Here is an 18,994-nt window from a genome sequence, read left to right as displayed (position 1 = left end):
CTCTGTACCAGGGTTTCCAGGTCTAGCCTCTTTCAGGATGGCCTGATGAGAATCCTAATAGAAACCTAATAGAAATCCTAACAGAAAAAATCTAAATAGAATATTAATAGGTAAGTAGGGGGCAGCTAGGGGGCTCAGTGGATTGAGAGCTAGGTCCAAAGACAGGAGGTCCAGGGTTCAAATGTGGCTTGAAACTTCCTAGCTATGTGACCCTGGGCAAGTCACTTAACTCCCATTGCCTAGCCCTTACCGTTCTGCTTTGGAACCAACATAGATAGTATTGACTAAGAAAGAAGGTAAGAGTTTGAAAAACAAAACAAAACAAAACAAAACAAAAAACACAGCAGGTAACTGGGTCTCCCTTTGACCAGTCAACTCATCCATCTCTCTTTCACTTATTCTTTCTTAAGAAGGTGGTATCCTTGGTAATAAACTTGTTTGTCTGGCCTATTGTCTCCTTTTGGCCACAGAGATTATATTTAGAGGCAGGTAGGTGATAGAGAGGATGAAGTGTTCTTGCCCTGGAGTCAGGAAGATGCAAGTTCAAATCTAGTCTCAAGCATTTACTAGCTGTGCGAACCTGGACAAGTCAATTGATTAATTTAACTGCCTCAGTTATCTCTTCCTTAAAGTGGAAATGGTCATAGCACCTACCTCCCAGGGCTGTTATATGGATAAAAGGTGATAATATTTTTGGAGTACTTTTTTAAAACTATAAAACACTATATAAATGTTGTTGTTGTTGTTATTAGTAGTAGTAGTAGTAGTAGTAGTAGTAGTAGTAGTAGTAGTAGAAGCAGCAGCAGCAATTATTATTATGGTAGCTAGGTGAAACAGTGAATCGGCTATTGGATTTGTAGTCAAAAAATCTGGAATTCAAATCCAGCCACAGACCTCTCTGCTAGCTTGGGACTATTGGCAAATGACTTACCTTACTTAATCTCAGTCTCCCCATAACTAAAATGGAACCAATAATAGCACCTACCATCCATCTTGTTGTGAGGATCAAGTAAGAAAAGATTCGTAAAGCACTTTATAGACCTTAAAGTGCTCTATGTCATTTGTTCTTCAGTCATGTCCAACTCTTCATAATCCCATTTGGAGTGTTCTTGGCAAAGATAAACTCCAAGTGGTTCGTTATTATTGCCTTCTCTAGATCAATTTAGAGATGAAGAAACTTGAAGTCAGTAGTGTTAAGTGACTTGCCCAGGGTCACACAACTAGGAAATGTCTAAGGGTAGATTTGAACTCAGGCGGATGAATCTTCCTGATTCCAAGCCCACTGCTCTACCATTCTACCATCTAGCTGCCCCTAAAGAGCTCCGACACATTAATTACCAAACAAGATTGGATGTGGATGTTTGGAGATGCCTGCTTCATTGATTTTCTTTGTGGTTCTTTTCTAGTTGCTGTCATCTTCCACGTGAACGCCATGCTCTCACTATCTGAGCTCAAATACATTGCAGATGCCCAGTCCTCCTACCATATTTTGAAACCATGGTGGGATGTCTTCTGGTACTATCTCACCCTGATCATGTTGCTGGTCGCTGTGTTGTCTGGAGCTCTCCAGCTCGCCGATACCAAACTCTTGTGCTGTCTTCCTTGTAAAGTAGAACTCAACAATCGTTGTGTAGTGCCTTGGGACATGCTTAAACTCAACAGCACCCCCTCGAACCCCCTGTCACCAGTGACGCCGCCCATCCGAATCCAGAACGACCTTCACAAGCAGCAATACTCCTACATAGACGCCGTGTGCTACGAGAAGCAGCTCCACTGGTTCGCCAAGTTTTTCCCTTACCTGGTGCTCTTGCACACCCTCATTTTTGCTGCGTGCAGTAACTTCTGGCTTCACTATCCCAGCACCAGCTCCAGACTTGAGCATTTTGTCTCCATCCTCAATAAGTGCTTTGATTCTCCCTGGACCACTCGCGCCCTTTCGGAAACGGTAGCTGAACAGTCTGTGAGGGTCCCCCTCAGCAAGTCCAAAGCTTTGTTTTCACCATCTGGATTATCTACAAACATGAGCGCTAGCAAGCAGTCATTACTCTTTGCCCAGTCGGGCTTGGACTCGGGGATCGAAAGCCCAACTTCCAGCGTCCTGGACAAAAAAGAAGGCGAGCAAGCTAAAGCCATCTTTGAAAAAGTAAAACGATTCAGATTGCATGTAGAGCAGAAGGACATCATCTATAGAGTGTACATGAGGCAGATTATAATCAAAGTCATTTTGTTTGTCATTATCATCGCTTACGTCCCCTATTTTCTGACCTATATCACCCTAGAAATCGACTGCCCCATTGACATGCAAGCCTTTACGGGATACAAACGCTACCACTGCGTCTATTCCTTAGCTGAGATTTTTCAGGTCCTTGCTTCATTTTATGTGATCATGGTTCTCTTCTACGGTCTCACCTCTTCCTATAGCTTGTGGTGGATGCTGAGGAGTTCCCTTAAGGAATACTCCTTTGAGGCATTAAGAGAAAAGAGTAACTACAGTGACATCCCAGATGTCAAGAACGACTTTGCGTTCATCCTTCACCTAGCAGACCAGTACGATCCGCTCTACTCCAAGCGCTTCTCCATATTTCTCTCAGAGGTGAGCGAGAACAAGCTCAAACAGATCAACCTCAATAACGAATGGACGATGGAGAAGCTCAAAAATAAGCTGGTGAGAAATTCCCAAGACAAGGTGGAACTCCATCTCTTTATGTTGAATGGGCTCCCGGACAACATCTTTGAGCTGACGGACATCGAGGTGCTCAGCCTGGAGCTGATCCCTGAGGTCAAGCTACCAAACTCCATTTCTCAACTGGTCAACCTCAAGGAGCTGAATATTTACCATTCCTCCCTCGTGGTTGACCGCCCTGCACTGAACTTCCTGGAAGAGAATTTGAAAATACTACGTCTGAAATTTACAGAAAGAGGGAAGATCCCCCGTTGGATATTTCACCTCAAAAACCTCAAGGAACTTTACTTGTCCGGCTACATTATGGCCGAGACCTTCAACCCGGTACAGAGCGAGGGCTTTCAGGACCTCAAGAATCTGAAGACGCTGTACCTGAAGAGTACTCTCTCGCGGATCCCCCAGGTGATCACCGATATGCTGCCTACGCTACAGAAGTTCTCCCTTGATAACGAGGGGAACAAACTTGTGGTGTTGAACAATCTGAAAAAGATGATCCATCTGAAAAGTCTGGAACTCATCAACTGTGATTTAGAGCGCATTCCTCACTCCATTTTCAGCCTCTTCAATCTGCATGAATTAAATGTAAAAGAAAACAATCTCAAAACCATTGAAGAGATCATCAGCTTCCAGCATCTCCAGAACCTTTCATGCTTAAAGTTATGGCACAACAATATCGCCTACATTCCCGCCCAGATCGGCACCCTTTCCAACCTGGAGCAACTCTATCTGGACCACAACAAGATTGAGAACCTGCCCCTGCAGCTCTTTCTCTGCACCAAACTGACACACCTGGATCTTAGCTACAACAACCTGACGTTCATTCCGGAGGAGATTCAGTTTCTGACGAATCTGCTGTATTTTGCGGTGACAAACAACTACGTAAGTGGATTTCTCACAGTTCTGGCATTATTTGTATGTAAGAGCCTTAACTTGTATCATGGTAAGGTCAGGGAAGGTGTCCAACACTATAGATAAGGCAGGTAGGCAGGCAGGTGTGTGGGCAGATGGAGAGGCAGATATGTAGATGAGTAGATCAGGTCACTGAGGAAGGAGGCACAGAAGTAGGGGGAGGAAGACATATAGGTAGAGGAGGGAGGCAGATAAGTATGAGAGGGAGGCAGATAGGTAGGGGAGGGAGACAGGTATGAGAGGGAGGCAGATAGGTAGGGGAGGGAGGCAGATAGGTAGAGGAGGGAAACAGGTGGAGAAGGGAGGCAGATAAGTAAGGGAGGGAAACTAATTAGAATCTGCTCCCCAGGACTCTCTCTTCCAGCATTCCATGTTCTTTCTCATGTTACATGCTAACGTAGGGAGGATATAAATTTTGTGTAGCACCGCCTCTCTCTCTCTTTCCCTTGATTGCAGCGGCCTGGAGAATTTACTCATGTGAGTTTACTTTCTGTTAGATAATTAGGTTTGAACTTCTATTTCTTTTAGTTTATTTTTCTACTTCAAGTGATTATTAATACATTTTATAAAATATAATACTTGGAGTTATTGATATTAATTTAAATCTTACAAAACAGATAAGTAGAAGAGGGAGAGAGATGGAGAAGGAGGCAAATAGGTAGAGGAAGATAGGTAGAAGAGGGAGACACAGAGGGAGGCAGATAAGTAGGGGAGAGAGACAGGTGCAGTGGGAGGCAGATAGAGGAGGGAGACAGAGAGAGGCAGATAGGTAGAGGAGGGAGACAGAGAGAGGCAGCTAGGTAGAGGAGGGAGGCAGATAGGTAGGAGAAGGAGAAAGAGATGGGAAAAGGAGACAGATGGGAGATGGAGATGGATAGGAGGAGAGAGAAGCAGATAAATAGGCAAAAAAGTAGGGTAGCAGGGAGCTAAATAATGCCAACTGTATGTGTTATATGAGAAACAGTATGGGATAATGGATAGAGAGCTGGCCTGGATGTTTTATCTCTGACACATATTAGCAGTGTGGCCCTGTCTAAATCCCATAACCCCTGAATATTCCTCCAGAACTTTTAGTTACTCAGAGATTCCGGGGCTGCCTCTTTTAGATGGAGTTTCTTACCTGAAGTGTCCCACGTTGGTGAAATCCTGACCAATAACAAGATATCTCTTGTATCCATGTGTCATGGGGATTGAAACAACATGACTCGGGGATTAGTTAGAGTGCTTGGTTAGCCCCAGGGAGACTTACATTCAGATCTTGCTTGGCTGTGTGACTATGTTTAAGTCCCTTAACCTTTCTGTGCTTCCAGCAACTCCCTAGACTTTATTCATGGCATCAAAGTTGGGTTGTGAGCTCCAGATGTGGGGGGACATCCTCCCCCTCAGGAAAGCCTGGGTTCTTGCTTTATTTGCCGAGTGTTGGCTGTTGCGCCTGATGGGGATATGAGGATCAGTGCACAGTAGCTTAGGCATAGATTAGAGGCAAGAGTGTGTGTCTTCAAATCTGGAACTTTGTGTAGCGGTGGGTAAATCACTGTTTCTCCCTGAGCCTCAGTTTTCTCATATGCAAAATAGAGAACATTCTACTTGGTTCAGAGGATTGTTGTGAAGGAAAGACTTTTTTGAGCTTTGAATTGCTATGTCAGTAAAATTTGTTATTATTGAGAAGATAAGGTTCAACCTTAAGAAACCTGCATTTTGGCAAGGGTGCTATAGAACCTTTGCAAAGCTGATGCAAATGATGCAAGACAGAATGTGTGTGAGAAAGGCCATTTGAGAAGTACAAAGTTTAACTGGGGGAGAAATTACTTCCTATGAATGAACTGATATTTCCCTTGGGTCTTGAAGCAGGATAGATTTTCCTTTTTTTTAAGTTTGATATATTTAATTTTTCCCCAATTACATGTAAAGATAATTTTTAACATTAAAAAAATTTTAAGAACCAAATTCTCTCCCTCCCTCCACTGCCCTCCCCCCTCACTAAAATGGCAAGCAATCTGATATGGATTTTATATGAACAAAGTGAAATATAGTATGTATTGGTTTGGATTCAGACTCCGTCAGTTCTGTCTCTAGAACTAGGGGGCCTTTTTCATCATGAATCCTTTGGGATTGTCTTGGATCATTGTATTGCTGAAAATAGCCAAGCTATTCAAAGTTTTTTTATCATACAATATTGCTCTTACTGTATACAACGTTTTGCTGTTCCTGCTTACATCACTCTGCATCAGTTAGTGTAAGTTTCTAGGTTTTTCTGAAATTGTCTGGCTCCTCATTTCATATAGGACAGTATTATCCCATTAATACTACAACTTACTCAGCCATTCCACAATGGATGGGTATCCCCTCACTTTCCAATTCTTTGCCACCACAAAAAGAACTGCTCTAAAAATGCCTATACATATAGGGTCCTTTTCTTTTTTGTTTTTTATCTCTTTGGGCTACAAACCTAGTAATAGTATTGCTGGGTCAAAGGGTACATATTATTTTATAGCTCTTTGGTCATAGATCTAGAATGGTTGAATCAGTTCGCAACTCCCGCAACAGTGCATTAGTGTCTCAATTTTCTCACATCCCCTCTAAGTTTTTTCATTTTCCTTTTTTGTCATAATGGCTAATAGGATAGGTGTAAGATGGTCCCTCAGAGGTATTTTAATTTGCATCTCTCTAATAGTGATATAGAGCATTTTTTTCACATGACTGATTACTTTGCTAAGAACTGCCTGGTCATATTTGTTGACCATTTATCAACTGGGGAATGACTTGATTTTCTTATATATTTGACTCATTTCCCTATATGTTTAAGAAATGAGGCCTTTATTAGACTTGTAAAATTTTTTTCAACATTATGATCACTGTATATTGTAGTAATTATAGATAGAGATCCTATTTTTCGCTTCTGACTGCCACTTCCCCCAATTTGCCTTCTCTTCTACCAGCCCCTGACCCTTTTCTCTTATCCTCTTCCCCTCCTACTTTCCTGTAGGATAAGATAGATTTCTGGACCCAAATGAATGTGTGTGTTCTTCCCTCTTTGAGCTAATTCTGATGAGAGTAAGGCTCACTGTTCCCTCCCCACTCCACTGTAAGAGCTATTTTATGCCTCTTTTAGGTGAGATAATTCACTCCATTCTATTTCCCCTTCCCTCTTGTCTCAATACATTCCTCTTTTCTCCTCTCTTATTTTTATATTTTTAGCTCTCATCCCATCCTATTTAATTCACATCTTTGCTCTCTATGGATACTCCTTTTAACTGTTCTAATAATGACAAAGTTCTTAGGAATTACAAGAATCATCTTCCCATGTAAGGATGTAAACTGTTTAACCTTATTGATTCTCATTTGATTTCTCTTTCCTGTTTATTTTTTTATGTTTCTTCTGAGTCTTGTATTTGAAGATTACTCTTTCTATTCAGCTCTGGTCTTTTCATCAAGAATGCTTGAAAGCCCTCTCTTTCTTTGAATGCCCCTTTTTTTCACCAAAGCAGGATAGAATTTCAAAAGATGGGGGATGAGGAGGACAGGGAACATGCTTTCATCTCAGGCAGAAGAAACAGTAATAGTGAGGAAGGATGAAAAGTCTGGGCCCGTTTCAGGAGATTACTGGCCACTGTACTAGGCACTAGGGACACAGACAAAAAAAAAAAAAAGAAACTAATCCTCCCCCTCAGTAGCTTTTACAATCTATTGGGAAAAAAACAGAATGAACATGTACACATACACGAGAATTTATGCAAAATAGATACCAAATACTTTCTGGGCAGAGAGGACCAATTAATAAGGGGAGGGATGAGAATAGTCTTTTTCTAGGAGGTGGTTCTTGAGTTGAGCTTTGAAGGAAAGGAGTGAAAGTACACAGAACTTATTGCAGGCATGGAAGAACAGCCTGGACAAAAGTACCATATAGAAGATGGAATGCCATCTGTGAGGTGTAACAGTTAGACTGGTTTGCCTTAGAACATCAAGCCTACAAAGGACCATAAAAAAGTAAGCTTGAAAAGGGAGGTCAAAACAAAAATCTGAATCCCTTTATCCAATTCCTTAACTAAAAGGAGGAATGTGTGTTCTGTCTCCAGGGCAAGAGGCAGTCTCTTGAGCTTTTAGAACAGAGGAGTATCCCAATCAGATTCTTTGCTTTATAATGAAATGGAGGCTGAAATGAAGAGGAGGGGGGGAGAGATTGGATTCAGGACGGCCTCTTAGGAGGATTCTGAGAATAGACCAGAGAGTTGTCTATACTAGATTCGAGATCGTGAGTGAGGAAAAGGGAAGAGATTGAGATTGCTTGTGGAGATAAAATTGCCCAGACTTGACACCCGAGTGGATATAAGTGGTGAAGAGGAGAGGTGAGAGTCTAGGATGATGACTCCCAAGGTTGAAAACCTGGATGACTGCAAGGATGAGGGTCTTCTCAATAGGTACAGCAGAATTAAGAGTAGTATGGGAGGGAGGGGATGATAATGAGTTGTGTTTGGATATATTGGATTGGAGAGCTTTTCAAGCAGGAGTTAGCGAAAGACAAATTTATATTGCTTTTAGGTCTGAAAAGCATTTTGCAAACATTTTATTTGATTTCCACAACAACCCTGGGAAGCAGGTGCTTCTATTATCCCCATTTTACAGATAAAGAAACTGTTAGCCAGAGGTGAAGTGACTTGCCAAAGGTCATATGGTTTATAAGTACCTAAGGCTGGATTTGAACTCAGATCTTCCTGACTCTAGGAATCATATTCTCTCCATTAGAACACCTGAGTGGTGATGCACTGAAGGGAGCAAGTAGTCCATTCTGGTTATAGTGTAGAGTATATCCTGGTAAGTACTCTGACATAATATCTGATCTTTAGTAGAAGACTCACAAAAATCCAGTCCTTGCATCAAAGAAATCCCAGACCTGACATGCAATCTTTGGTGCTTGATCCTTTTTGTAAAATGCCACTAGAAGCACCTCATTTTTTGTAGTCCAAACTTTTTTTTAGCTAACTAGAGCTCTGTTCTGTGTGATTTGGTAAAAAAAAATGCATCAATCCCCAAGCAGTTATTTCAGAAATGCCATGATGCATAACAGATTTACTAGAAAATTTGGAGATGAAGGGAAATGTTAATGCTGGTTTTTCAGGCAAGATAAGTTATCCTAGCCATTACTTTGACACTTTGATATTTTATAAAAGAAGGAACAAAGCTGTTCCAAAAATGGAAGGGAATCTCAAGTATCTAAAGGTTTACAGGGTTCTGAAGCTACTTAGGACTGACCTGGAGGGAGGTTCTTGGCCATGGGAGCTTGAGTTTTCAGGCACTATCTGTCCTCCAGCAAGTGTGCCCCACCACCCAAGAGGAGCTCAGAATGACTTTACAAGAAACTCACCAAGCACGGATTAGTGTCATTTGGGACAGAAGTCATAAAAGCACCGTTTATTAGCTTGTTACCCAATCCTAGGCTGAATTTTGCTCATGGAGTCTTTGGCATTTGCCAATCTTGATAATTGAAAGACTCCAATCTGAATTGGCCATCAGGATCTGTGCTTTTAAGTTCTATGAATCATGGGAATGAGATCCACGTATATTTGTTGAAAAAAGTCCTACCTTGAACAAATGAAGCTCTTTTATTCAGGTGTACTGTCATTTGTCAGAATATCTCTCTGATCCTGCTTGGCAGGATTCTCTGAGAAACGAATGGACTCATAGAGCATCACCATCTAGCGATTACTGGCATGATAGAGGAGAGGAAATGAACTAAACTATAGCTCAAAATCAGTTCTTGAGTGCCAGCTTAGGTAATTACTAAGCACTCAACCATCAGTAACTCACTTCCCTTTCAGAACCATATGTTCCTTCATTCATAAACTGCATACAGCTATATATATATATGTATATTTTATCCTGTGACCTTCCACCTTCCCTCTACCACTTATTCCCTGAGCTTTCTTATCTTCAGACCTTTGGTCTTTCTGTTTTAAATGCTTAGAATACTCTTCTTTCCCTTTCTATTCATTGAATGACTATTTCTCCTTCAAAGGCCATTTCAGATGCCCCTTCCCCATCAAGCCTTCCTTGATGATATGGCCATACGTCTTATATCTAAAAAGACCCTAAAAACAAACTCATTTACTTCATCCTCTTTCATTTTTGTAGCTGAGAACACAGGGGTCCAGAGAAATTAATTAGCGTATCCAAGTTTACACAGATAAGTGATTGGCAAAGGCAGGATTTGAACATGAATCCCATGGGGCATCTAGGTGGATAGAGTGCTGGACATTGAATAGAGTGCTGGACTTGAAATCAGGAAGGTTGACATTGGGCAAATCACTTAACCTTGTTTGCCTCAGTTTCCTCATCTGTAAAATGAACTGGTGAAGGAAATGGCAAATCACTCTACTAGCTTTGCTAAGAAAAACCCAAATGGAGTCATGAAGAATCAGACATGACTGAAAATTTTCTGAAAAACAACCTATGACTAAGTTCACTCCACATTCAACATATTTTCTATTGTACCACGTTGCCTTTCAACTGTTCATGATTTTTTCTCTCCCTAGACTTCATATCCCATTTTGTTTCTACCATTCATTTACTTGTTAAGTGTTGGATTTGAAACAGGAAGAGCCGAGTTTGAGTCCCAGTTCTGCTACTTATTTAGAAAGTGCCTTTTGGAAATTCATCCTGTTGGAATCAGTTTCTTCATCTGCAAAATAGGGATAATGGCATTTCACTTCCGACATCATGGTGTTACTATGCCAACCATACGAGATGTTTGTTAAGTGTTTGGTGGACCAGAAATGAGTGTAAGAATGTCAGTGTAGTGTTTTCATTATTAGTACTTGGCTATGTGTCATATCCCCTTAATGGAGCCTTAAGTTATATGAGAACAGAGGATACCATTTCTCTACAATTTTGGATCACCCCCAAACTGAACTATGCTCACACACAATCAATAGTTAACAAATGTTTATGGACATGAATTAGAAAGCAAAGAGCTGGATTAAATGCTTTCAGATAAGATGCTACTGATGATAGCCTCTATATGTCTGAGATTGGATTTGAATTCAGGGGGAGGAGTGAGGTCTGTGTGTTACAGAAGGAAAAAAAAAAGGCAAAAAGCCAGGGTGAAGTAGAAAACCTTAAGTACTGTATTGTAGGGATACAAGAAAATTGTCCAGAAATATTGAGAGCTGAAAGAAAAATTCTGATTCATAAACTCCACAAATCACCTAAAGAAAATAACGTTAAGGTTTAGTCACTAAGGAATATAATGGTTATGCTTTTGTCAGAAAGAAAAGCATTGCATGCTAATTCATGTATCACCAGATCAGCTTGCTTACCATCTCCAGGAGTGGGGAGGGAAGAAAGGAAGGGAGACAATTTGGATCTTCTAACTTCAGAAAATGTATGTGGAAAATTTATTACATGTAATTGGGAATTTTTTTTTAAAGAAAAGCATCACAGGTTAACTCGGGGAGCCTTTAACTCTTGAGAAGACAAATATAAATAGTCCCAGATTATACTTTGTTTACAAGAAAAAAAAACAAAAAAGATTACTTTTCCAAAATATCATTTTTCCAAAGATGCCTTGCATGCTAAAATGAAATATTGCAAAGCTGAACATTCTTTTATTTTCTAAACCTTTATCTTCCATCTTAAAATCAATACTGTGTATTCGTTTTAAGGCAGAAGAATGGTAAGGGCTAGACAATGGGGGTTAAGTAACTTGCTCAGGGTCACATAGCTAGGAAGTTTATAAGGTCACATTTGAACCCAGGACCTCCCTTCTCTGGGCCTGACTCTCAATCCACTGAGCCACCTAGCTGCCCCCTGAACATTCTTTTCAATGAAAATAGATATTCAGCAAGTAGTTCCTTCCTAAAAAACAAAAAACTACAAATGAGAGACTTAAACAAATTAACATTTAAACAGGAGAAAGGTAAATCAGAACCATTAACAAGGAAAGACAAAACACAAAAAGTTATTAACTCATTGTTCTAGATCAAGACTGGGCTATTGTTCAGTTGTTTTTTCTTAGGTTGGTGAAGAACCAAAGTGAAAGGGAATAAAATTTATATAGCCCTGTGTTAAGCACTCTACAAATATCTCATTCGATCCTCCTGTCCAAAAACCTTACCTTCTGTATTATCAACTCTTAAAGCAGAAGAATGGTTTAAGGGCTAGAATATTGGAATTAAGGGACTTGCCCAGGGTCACTCAGCTAGGAAGTTTAGGTGTTATTATCATCCCCTTTTATAGTTGATTTTTTATAGTTTAATTTTTTAATATATTTATAGTTTTATAGTTTATAGTTTTTTTTGGTTTTTTAGATGCAAATATGAGTTTTATTTTTTGCTGACATGCTATGAGGCAAAACAAAATTGACACCATATAAAATAACTTTATAAACTATCATTCACATCATTTTTTAATCAGTTTTACAGCATTTTGTGAATATTAAGAATTATGTACAGAGGTAGAAAAAACACTAGGATTAGTTTATACACACACACACACACAATAAGAAATAAAACAAAGTGAACTGTTAGTTTTTCCATGAATTTATTGCAAAAAGTAACGCAAGTTGTTTAACCTAGGAAGCAAATTTTATAGCAAATTTATAGTTGAGGAAACTGAGGCAGACAGTAGTTAGTGACTTGCTTGAGGTCAGTCACAAAACTAGTAAATGTCTGAGACTGGATTTGAATTCAAGTGTTCCTGACTCCAGCCCCAGCACTCTGTCCTCTACTGAGTGAGAGAAAAGGTCTAAGGGAACTAACTATTTAAAGGAATCAGGCCATGGGAAGGAGAAAGAAATGACATAATAGTCCAGGGACTAAAATCCACATCATATCATAAATGAATCATTATGTTTGTAGGGGAAGTGGGACATTAACTGAGGAAAATCCCTCAGGTTGGAAGAAATGAGGTATGAAGTAGAAATTCTTTGGAGATACTTCCAAGTCTCCTCTCAAGGGAAGCTGGTGTGGAAAGGCAAGTCTCTTCCATCCCTTGGATTCTTTGACCTGCTTCGGAATATGGAGGAGTGAGATAAAGCTGTACTTTGTTGGGGGTTGGGGAGAATATCTCAGGAGACCCATTTCTCTGCGTAAGCTAACTCTACGGTCCTATGATGCTGTGAATAGCAAGCTAGAGTTCAGATTAGGCTAGAAATATAAAGAAGTAGAACAGAGAAGTAAATGAACACAAATGAATGTTACTCAGCATAAAAGAAATAATTGACTGGAACAAGTGGGATGGAATGAGATGCTAAGAATTCTGAATCATACTAGACTTTTGGAAGCAAGTAGGATGTAAAGAGGAATAAAAAGAATAAAAAAATGTTAAGTAAATTCAAGAAACTTGAGACACAACAAGAAAACAGCAGGAAGATAGAGAGCCTTGGACCAAATTCTCATAAGCAGAGCTAATCACAGAGCCCAAATGCTGACCTAAGGAGGAAGAAAATACGTCATTATTAGGTAGAAGAAAATTCATATCTAACAATTATAACTTTGTAAATGGACTAAACTTCCCAATAAAACATGGAAGAATGGCTGGATAGTTAAGAAGACAAAACCCAACAATTTACCTTCTACCAGGAACTGGATATATGGAGTGAGTAAAAGGTAAAGAACGACGTCAGTATTGCAAAGGAAGGGTGATGGTGTCCTCAGCAAGTATAAGGAATTTGGGAAGGGCGGATTTAGTGGGAAAGGGAAAGGTGTCTGCTTTGGACATGGTGAATTTGAAAATGCCTTTGAGGAAAAATTCAGCTTGCAAGGAGCTAAATGGGAGGTGAGAGTGAAGGGGTTAAAAAATGGAGACCGTTGTTTTTTTTTTTAGGAGATCTGTACTGAAGGGACTGGGGAAGGCAAAGGTTTGTCACAGGTGCTATGAAAGATAAAAGGATGGTCATGAAGCAGTGAAGGCCCCATTAAGATTAAATAACAATTTGTAACAAACTCAGTTGGCAGTTATTTGACTTTCTATGACAGTGTTCAACGGCATTTGAGTAGGAAAATGGAACTGTTGGGATTTGGTAAGGCAGGAAACGCAGTAGGTCAGTGGGCCCTGAGATTCAAGGAGAGAAAATAGTGCATGATTGAAAAGGCTAGCTGTACCATCCATGAAGTTAAAGGATTGGATGAAAAGATGGTAGAGTGGAAGGACTGGAAATCATGGTGGCCATAGTTTATCATTGTCACGTGTAAAACCCAGTGGAATTGCACGTTGGCTGTGGGAGGGAGGAGGGTAGGAGGAGAGGAGAGAAAGAACATGAATCATGGAACCATGGAAAAATTTTCTTAATCAATTGAATAAAATTAAAAAAAAATTTTAAAGTGTCATTGTGAGACAGCCTGGTGAAGCAGAGAGTCTTGAACTTGGAGCTACCAAGATCTAGTTTCAGATCTTGCCTCTTAGACATTTAATAACTGTGTGATGCTGAGCAAATCATTTTACCTCCTTCTGCCTCAGTTTCCTCATCTGTAAAATGTAGAGTTTGGATTTAGTGGTCCCTTTCCAGCTCTTAAGTCAACATGCCTATGTTTGGGCAGAATTAATTCATTGGATCGATTGAAGGATAGGAACTTACAGAAAGGAATTGCAGAGTTCTAGATTGTGAGTCAATTAACAAGTATTTATTAGACATTTTTTTATTCCAGGCACTGTTCTAGGTGTTGGGGATACATGTAAGAATTAAACCATCCTTAATCCTAATGAGCTTATATTCAAATAGGGGAGACATCAAATACATAATACAAATATATCCAAAGCCATTAACACAAGATGTTTTGGGTGGCAGGGCATTAGTAGTTGGGGCAAGATCAAGTAAACATTCAGATGAAAGATGGTGCCTGAGCTGGATCTGAAAGGAATAAACAGACTCTATATGGTGGAGTCCAAAAGGAGGGAGTATATTCCAGGCTTAGAAGAGAGCCAGTGCAAATGTGTAGAGATGGAAGACAAAGTATTCTCCTGGAGGAACAGAGAGGAGGCCTGTTTGACTGGATCATAGACTGTAGGAGGGAAAGTGAAATCCAATGAGAATGCAAAGGTATATTGTGAAGTCAGCCTATATAAGGCTTTAAAAGCTAACTAGAGGGGCAGCTGGGTAGCAGAGATGGAAGAGTCTGGCTTCAAATCTGGCCTCAGATACTTCCTAGCTGTGTGACCCTGGACAAGTCACTTAACCTCAATAGCCTAGCCTTTACTGCTTTTCTGGCTCAGAACTGATCCTTAGTATCAGTTCTAAGATAGAAGGCAAAAGAAAGTTTAAAAAGAAAGTAAAAAAAAAAAGATAATTACTCTGGCAGCAGTGCAAAGGTTGGACTGCAGTGGGGAGATATTAGAAAAAGGGAGACCATTTAGGAGGTTGTTAAAATAATGTGAGCAATAAGTGAAGAGAGCCTAAATTATAGTGGTCACTGTGTAAAAGGGGAGAAGGAGACTGATCTGAGAGATCTCATAAAGGGAGAAATGGCAAGATTTGGCCATAAATTGGGTCCATGGGATGAAGGAGATTGAGGAGCCAAGGATAATTCTGAGACACCGAAAGAATGGTGGCACTTTTCCATAAAAATAGGGACGTTTGGAAGAGGTGAGGGTTTAGGGGCAAAGGAGATGGTGAGGTCCAGCTTGTGAGCATCCCTATAGATGACTAAAGTGGAGTGAAGCTTGAGGTCATGGATGCTGATGGATAAATATAGTTGCCAAGGTGTTTCGTGTATGTATTATGGCCTCGACAACACCCCAAGTATCAGCATATGGTTTGGAGTGGAGAAAAGCACTGCAAACCAGTTAGCAAACTCCTTGAAAAAGGAAAAAGAAAAGAATGACACAGATCTATAAATGACTGTGACTATGATCTGGACTGGATATTTTTGTTCTTCAGTCCTTCAGTCATGTCCAACTCTTCATGACCCCACGGACTTCTGATGGTGGGATTTTCTTGGCAAAGATACTGGAGTGGTTTGCCATTTCCTTGTCTAGGTCATTTCAAAGATGAGAAAACTGAGGTAAATGAGATTAAGTGACTTCTCCAAGGTCACACAGCTAGCAAATGTCTGGGTTTGGATTTGAACTCAGGTCTTCCTGAGTCCAGGCCCAATGCTCTATCTACTGAGAGAAAAGTTGCTGAGAAATGTTGCCAGAGAGATAGACATGAAGAATACAGAATGGTTCAGCCACTGGGAGAGAAGGAGCCAACTAAATATTCAATATGGTGGCCAGAATTAAAGAACATTCTAGAGAGAGGCTGGTTTCCATTACTCCAACATGGTACATTAAGAAACGAAAAGATTCTGGCTGCCCAGGAGTTCTGGAGAGTGTAAAGCAAAGGGAGGAGGATGGATGAAGTCATTGACTGGAGAGGGAAGGCTGATGTTGATAAAAATGAGAGTAAGGGAAAAGAAAGAAAGAGGATTTTTGCCTCCATAGTTGCTGGCTGAACTTCATGGAAACAAAATCTGGGACTAGCCCAGTCATACTTCAGAGGAAGCAAGGAATAGCAGATAAAAAAACTGGCCTCAGAGACGGAAAGAGCTCTGTTCAAGTCCTACCTCTGATCCATTTAATCCCTCAGTGTTGGAGGTAAACTCACTAAGAGTTTGAAGTTGCAGAGAAGGTCCCTAATGGCATGGGTTGGGGGAAGTTCCTTACTTTTACTGAAGAAATCCCAGGTCAGGAGTTTTGAGGTGGAATATAGGGCATCAGTATCTGGAGTGGGGAGAGATCAGGATAGGTCTCAGAGAGAAAAAAGTTGAGGCAAGGAATTCGTGCCAGGTATGGCCCCAGGTATTTACTACCCCATCTGCTTTCTGACTCACTCCTCCCTTTTTTAGGGAAAACAGGCTGCTGAGAGAGAACCCAGCATGGGTCCCAGGGAATGTGTTTTTAGAGGCATGAAGTAAAATACAGAAGAAACCAATTAATGATATGGAAATGCACCTTTTGAAATATATTGAAACAAAATAAAAATCAACTTCCCAGATTCCAGGTTGAGATCCTCTGTTGTAGGGATGAGGAAGCTCCAAGTTATTAATTATTCTATTTTTTAAAAAGCTCCTTTGAGTGGTATCTTTCCTTGAGCATTGGGTAATAGCAAGGAGTTTTTTTTTTCCCTCCATGTTTCTTCTGCATGAGCTGAGCTTTCAGCGGCCGTGTCTTCTTTTTTTCTTCTTAGATCGAAACTCTGCCAAATGGATTATTTCAGTGCAAAAAACTGCAGACTTTACTGTTGGGGAAGAATAGCCTGATGACTCTGTCCCCCCTTATTGGGGAGTTGACGAACCTGGTGCAGTTGGAGCTCATCGGAAACCACCTAGAAGTCCTCCCCCCGGAGCTGGAAGCATGTTCCTCTCTGAAGCGGAGCTGTGTGCTTGTGGAAGAAAACTTGCTGAACACCCTGTCTCCCCCGACCACAGAACGGTTGCAGACATGCTTGGATAAATGTTGAACTAAGGAAGGAGACACACATTGTGTCTCAAGATAATAAAGTTCCTGGGACTTGGAATGAAAAGTTTTTTTTAATCTTTTTTTTTAATTGAAAAGAGGAAAAATTGATGGGGAGGATTCATGCATCAGACATATATATATATACCCATTGATCTGCCATGGCATGGTTTACTAACAAAATGCCTCGGCTATCCCTAAACCCCACGGGTAAAAATAATAATACTGGAAGAGAATGTGCTTTCTAGGAGTAATCAACCTTTAACTTTACTGAGCTGCTCCAAGCAGGACATATCTATGGTGATGTGGAGAAAGGCAGTCATTAAACCCATACCCAACTTTTCTTTGGAACTGGAAGAGTTGAATGGGGCTCTTTACTTCTCCTTCCCAATTATTAATTATCTGAGATAGATCTGTCATTTTAAATGGCGCTCTCTCTCTCTCTCTCTCTCTCTCTCTCTCTCTCTCTCTCTCTCTCTCTCTCTCTCTCCTCTCTCTCCCCCCCCCTCTCTCCTTCTCTCTCTCTCTCTCACTCTCTCTCTCTCTCTCTCTTTCTCAACATTTAAGACCAAGGTCATCAAGATAAGTTTCCTGAAATATCCTCACCACTGACTTTGATTAATGTTCTTAAAACATATTAGCCTGGATGCATTGTTGAAGAGGCTGGTCTTTTTCCTCTCAACATTAACTTTTTTTTTTCATTGATTGGTTGAGTCTTCGTTACTTTTCTTTTCACTGTGGAAAAAGTGAGGAACAAATAAATCTCCTGCCTTAGGCCATTGCACAAACTCCAGAACAGGGTATTTGGGAGAGGTGAAAATTTTGCATGTTCCTTAAAAACCTTCTCCCTTTCCATTTTTCCCCTCAAAGTTCCATTTTAAAAATGTACACCCCAAAGTTTTATATTCACAGAATGTATGACGTACAGTTGTTTTATATTATGTATCTGGGGACTCCAAATCCAAGGAGAATCATTTTTCTAAGGCACAGAGGATCTAGGGAAATAAGTTATTTCTCTAAGCAATTGCTAGTTTATGTAGTTATGTTTTTGTTCTTTATTAGGATTCTCAGGTTTGCTTTGTGTTCAGTTCGCCAATGTTCTATTCGTCTGTAATCAATTGCTTTCATTTACTACTATGGTTAGGAGCATGACTAGTGTTTCATTAGGGGAGAAGGGGGATCCCTGGGGTATTTAGTGATCCCTGCGTTTGAGAAGAGAGATCCTCAAAGTCTACCTCTTTCCCCAGTTATTGAACTATTGTACGGGTACAAATTCTTACTTACTTGCAAAAAAAAAAAAAAAAAAAAAACTCGGGGAAGGGGAGAGGGGAGAGATATAGAATTGAGATTTATACTCTTCATTTAATTAAATACTTGATAGAAAATTAGTAACTATTAACTCAAAACATTCATTTTTTTTTTCCATTTGCATGATCTGTAGTTAAAAATGCCATGAGAAAAATTCTCTGCCCAAACCTGATGTTTGCTCTCATAATGTGTTCTCGAATTTGCAAATGACGTCGCTTTAACACTGAAATTTATCTTATGGCTTTCTCTAGTTCTTCAAGAATATATCTGCTTTCTTCTTCCTATAAAGAACTTTGTGTTTTACCTCTTATTGTATGCAACATTGCAAAAATAAATAATAAAATCCATAGCCACACTTTCAGGAAGAATACATTTTAATTTCTTTTTCTCTGATGGTAACATGGCATTAAAATGCCTCATTGAGTACCTAATCTGTGTAGTTGTCTGTTCAGACTGGAAAACATTTTGGGAATAGAGTGCTATAAATGTGGAGTTTTTATTTTTTATTTTCTTAATTTGTCTTTTTTTTTGCAGAATAGTGAAAAAAGTTAGTCATTCAGTCATAGGAAGATAGAGCTTATTTTATTTCTTTTTCTCAGGATGGTGGTACAGATGACAGAAGGGGTGGTGGGGAAAAAAAAAAAAAGGTTGGCTAGAAGAAAAGCG

General features: G+C 40.0%; 1 protein-coding gene across 1 annotated transcript; it reads left to right on the top strand.

Annotated features, from left to right (window-relative positions):
- The first annotated feature begins 1,432 nt into the window (after positions 1-1,432).
- Positions 1,433-17,420, top strand: LRRC8B (leucine rich repeat containing 8 VRAC subunit B). Its single transcript, XM_044673895.1, has 2 exons — positions 1,433-3,562; positions 16,752-17,420. Exons 1-2 carry the CDS (start codon positions 1,433-1,435, stop codon positions 17,022-17,024), a joined length of 2,403 nt encoding a protein of 800 aa, XP_044529830.1. The 3' UTR covers positions 17,025-17,420.
- The last annotated feature ends 1,574 nt before the right edge of the window (positions 17,421-18,994 follow it).

This window comes from Gracilinanus agilis, chromosome 4, assembly GCF_016433145.1.
Source record: "Gracilinanus agilis isolate LMUSP501 chromosome 4, AgileGrace, whole genome shotgun sequence".
Taxonomy (NCBI): domain Eukaryota; kingdom Metazoa; phylum Chordata; class Mammalia; order Didelphimorphia; family Didelphidae; genus Gracilinanus; species Gracilinanus agilis.
The sequence above is the reverse complement of the archived record's forward strand: the minus strand, read 5'-3'. Positions and strand labels throughout refer to the sequence as shown.

Bases quoted from the DNA above. Each gene is read 5' to 3' on its own strand.
- LRRC8B (XM_044673895.1), top strand. From the start codon at position 1,433: ATGCTCTCACTATCTGAGCTCAAATACATTGCAGATGCCCAGTCCTCC. The intron at 3,563-16,751 runs GTAAGTGGATTT...TTTTCTTCTTAG, and splicing joins TTGCGGTGACAAACAACTAC to ATCGAAACTCTGCCAAATGG.